This window comes from Durio zibethinus, chromosome 14, assembly GCF_047325235.1.
Source record: "Durio zibethinus cultivar Kanyao isolate XHJ-2024 chromosome 14, ASM4732523v1, whole genome shotgun sequence".
Classification (NCBI taxonomy): Eukaryota; Viridiplantae; Streptophyta; class Magnoliopsida; order Malvales; family Malvaceae; genus Durio; species Durio zibethinus.
The window spans coordinates 21,505,163-21,509,486 of record NC_143175.1 but is presented as its reverse complement, the minus strand read 5'-3'; the positions used below and the strand labels follow the sequence as shown (position 1 = coordinate 21,509,486).

At 35.3% G+C, this 4,324-nt stretch overlaps 1 protein-coding gene across 1 annotated transcript; it reads right to left on the bottom strand.

Annotated features, from left to right (window-relative positions):
- Positions 1-353: 353 nt before the first annotated feature.
- LOC111294446 (uncharacterized) lies at positions 354-2,216 on the bottom strand. The gene has a single exon (XM_022887749.2). The coding sequence runs from the start codon at positions 2,038-2,040 to the stop codon at positions 544-546; it is 1,497 nt and encodes a 498-aa protein (XP_022743484.2). The 5' UTR covers positions 2,041-2,216; the 3' UTR covers positions 354-543.
- Between the last annotated feature and the right edge of the window lie 2,108 nt (positions 2,217-4,324).

Genomic DNA, 4,324 nt, shown 5'->3' with positions numbered 1-4,324 from the left:
ATTATATTTTTAAATATTTATATTTAAAAAATAATATTTTATATTTTAAAAAATAATATTTTATTAATTTCGAATTGAATCGAATCGGTACGATTTACGTAATATCGGATCGAATCGAGTTCGAATATTCAAAAAATCGGATAAAATCGAATTCGAATTTAATGAACCATAAAATCGAATCGGATTCGGGGCGAGCAAAACTCACACCGAACCCGACCCGATGCCATTCCTGATTATCTCTTCACTCTACACCTTACCCTTTTTCCCGTATAGTACCAAAATTTATGGTATAAATATAGTTATATATACAAAATTAAAAAAAAAAATTGACAAACAAAACTTCTATCATATAATATTTTATTTTCTAAAAAATAGAAATCTTCTTTATTTGTTCTTTAGACAAGAATCTACTTCACATTAACTTACTTTTATAATCTAAAAATATTGTAGACATCATGTGGAAAAAACAAAAAAAAATATTTATACAAATTTTTTATTTTCTAAAAAGGGTAGTTAATATATATTTTTTGTTTCTTTGTTTTGCTAACAATCCCTATAAACAGAAGAATCTACTTCATTTGAACATATTAGCTTCATAATTATGGAATTAAGATCGTGATTACTATTGCCATGTTGGATTATTGAATAATCTGCAGATGAGTTGGTGTTCCAACCCTTGAGTGAGCTCGCTTCCTGAATTGACTCGGTCGATTTGATCAAATTAACATTCTTCAATATGTAACCATTGCCGACGAGTTGACTCAAGATTGCTGATTCGGAGATCGATTTCTTCTTCCTATGCTGCACTGTAGCTCTAACAATCTCAGTCAACATTGCATTGGCTAATCTCCGAATTCCTCTAGCTCCACCCATCAAAATCGCCGAGTTAACCTGACAATGAGACTGAGTTTTCTCCGAGTTCTTCTTGCTATGCTTGCCGGAGCTGCTTTCCTTGGTCAATAAATAAACCGACTCGGGACTCCGATTCCTGACACGCCCGAGCGGGTCACTCAGTAACATCGAATTTTTAACATCCAGTAACATTATATGCTTAAAATTTCGCCTGACTCTTCCTAATAACATTGGATAACAAGCCCATCTTCTCAAACTCATTGGAACGTAATCTAAAAACCCAGCCAGCGAGTTCTCTGGATCCAACTCATTCACATCAAATCCCACAATGGAGCCATAAGTCAACCGAGTTGACTCATCTCCAGCTTCAGTTGAATTAATATAATTCCCTCGGCCCTTCTTTCCCCAAATAGGCTCCCCCACATCGTTCTTCCCAGATTTCCAAAACTGGGTCGAGTCAAAACTGAAGACAGAGTCACGGAAACCCTTATTATTCGACTCTTTGTAGTGTTGAATGAGTTTCAAGAACGACTCGTTCTCTTCCTGAATAACAAAGCTGAATCTTGAAGATGACGAAGAAGAACCAAAAAGAAAAACAGTGTCAGCTTTTGAAGTGACGCCTGACCTATGCAAGACTCGTAAGAAAAGCCTGAGTTCATCTTCACTCACATCTTCAACAACATGGCTAACTATAAGATCGTTCATGGCTTTTGCCCCACGTCTACACAAAGTTCCCATCCCTTGTAAAGCGAATGGAGAGGAAAAAGTGTTGGGCTTTTGTTTCACACGTAAGGCTTTATAATCCCACATTGGAAAGAACCAATGGGAAGAGGAAGAAGAAGAAACTTGGGTTTTTTGGGCTAAGAATCGACGAGAGTTTTTGATGGTGGAGGAAGGAGTAGTTGGAGTAGGGATGGAGGGCTCAAAAGTAGAGAGAGTGAAGAGGAGAAGAGTAAGGAAAACTAAAAGAGCACAGATTGAAATGGTAGATTGAGCTTTGGTGAAAAGGAGACTGGAACTTGTTCTTCGAATGAATCTTGATGTAGTATTTTTGTTATCAATGGAATTGTTGATTTTGTTTTGGTCTTCAGGGAAGAACACGAGGAGTAAACCCAAGCCCCTGCTTTCTTTGTTGCTGTTGCTGCTGGTTTGGGCGTTTCGCTTGGCTGCTGCTGCTGCGAAACCCATGTCTCTCTCCTTCTCTGTCTATGATCGATTTCCTTTTCCACACCCTCTGGTCTCTGCTTTTTTTGGCTTCAAGTAGGGGCGATTGCGCTTTTCACAAGAACAGAGGAGAGAACATGAGCCTGACCGCCTGAGGCTAATGCTACAATTACTCTATTATTATTATTACCAAGCACTTTTGTTGATACTGTGCTTCTTGACCGTCTTACAAAACTTTTTTATTTGTTTTCTTATTCTACATTTATTTATTAATAATTAATAAGTTCGTATTTAACTGCCCTTCCTATTTGTTTCAAGTTATTATTATTATTATTATTGTTCTATGTTGGTGAACAATTAATATTTATTTTTCCTTAGTGCTGCCCTAACATTTTTGCTCCTGATTTTGAGCCCACCCATTTAAGAATTTTTAATCTTAGTACTGTATGGGTTTCCTTTTTTATTAAAAAAATAATAAAAAGTAAAAAATCAACCCAACGAAACTTTAATTTTTGTCAAAAATCTTAAATTTTTTATTTAGAAAAAAGGATCAACCGAATGCTTTGCCTAATGTCTCATTTTCACGGCAATTTCTAGAGACGGTAAATGTTAATTGGGCATTGAATTTCTAGGACTGCAAAGCTTGGTTGTTGTTCATATAATTACAACTGTTTCAGTAACCCCCCTTTCCCCGTCTTGATTTCTTTACGATCTTGGAGGTGGATTTGGTCCTCATTTGTAGAATTCTATTTCTTCAAAGAAAGTTTCATTTCCATGCAAAAATGGAAAAGGAAATTATCGGTGAAAAAGTGAGATTTGGCATGTTGTTCTCAAAGATCCACTTTGTTGTCTGTCAAAAACAAGAAAAGCCCACTTTTGTAAGGTTTTGTAGATGGAAAAGTTTCGAAAAATCATATATTTTTTTAAGAAAAAATCATCAATTTTTTATTCCAAGAATCAAGAAGAAAATGCAACTTATTAGAGCTTTTCTTTTTGGCCAACACCTTATTGATACTTGACAACACGTTTTAATTATACCATTACTTTAAGTATAGTCTAATGAATAGATGAGATAATTTTATAAAATTTGGCATCCTAAGTTGCTCTCAACTTAGGATATACAGCTAGAGGAGCAAGAGTCAATTAGGAGTTCATTTGTCATCATAAGTCACAGGGGGGACTTGGACTAAAGGATTTACAAAACCAAAAACCAATTAAGCTTGCATGATTCAACACACTTGGTATATTTTTACCCAAGCAGGCTCATTGCGGATTGCTTGGATACCTGCCTATGTGCTTAAAGGTGGATCTATATGACAGGTCCTAGTTACTCAAGGAAGGAGTTAGAATTGAGGTAAGCTACTGAAATTGAGAAGTTTGGCCCTGCATTTCATTACATAGCAGGTTGGGGTTTATTTTTGGTACCTGCCTTGCATGGCAACAGATACTCAATGGCTAGGGTTTGCAATGGACTGAGATCTAAGCCAGTGAAAGCAGCTGGGACAGATTACCGTGGTTCCCTATCCACGTTCCTAGGCATTAACTGGTGTCCTGATTTTTTATATAATTTCCTTTTTCACAGTTGATGTTTGAACGGCAAGAACAAAGAGTTTCATATGTAAAAGAAATAATTATTATTTCAATAAAATCTCATTCCAAGTGCATACTAGTATTTTACTTGAGATGTTTCCTATTTTCAAAAAAAAAAAAATGCCTTCATTGTTTTAGGTAAATGTGTGTTAGATGGAAATGGTGTACCGCATAAATAATTTATTGTAAAAGAAAAAAAAAGGAAAGAAAAACTTGCCCACAATTTGAGATACGAAAGGGTAGTAGAAGAGATAAGGGACTGCAATTTGGGTAGCAGGAAAGTAGGGTACGAATGAAACTAGATTGTACTAATAAACTGGAACGGCAAGCACAGGCTAGCTTGTGGATGGCAATTGCTATCTGATATTTATTTTTTCTCGACCTCGCCCATCAACAGGAAAAACAAGATCTGACAGGCTAGATTGTCTGTTGCTTTTGTTTTGCTACTTGTATTGTAATTTGGAACCTGCAACTGCTGCCTTAGCGGTAGCCTCTCGGTCTGCCTCTTACGTTGGCAAATGAGACTGATCTACTTAATGGCATAACAGTAGGTCTCAGGTATGAGTTTGCTAGAGGGATAAAACTTACGTCAAGTTACATAAATTTCGTAAAATTTTTTATTAAAAATAAAAAAATAAAAAATTTGATGAAAATTTAAATTAATAGATTAATAAAATTTATTGTGAAAATTAATAATATATAAAATATTATAAAAATA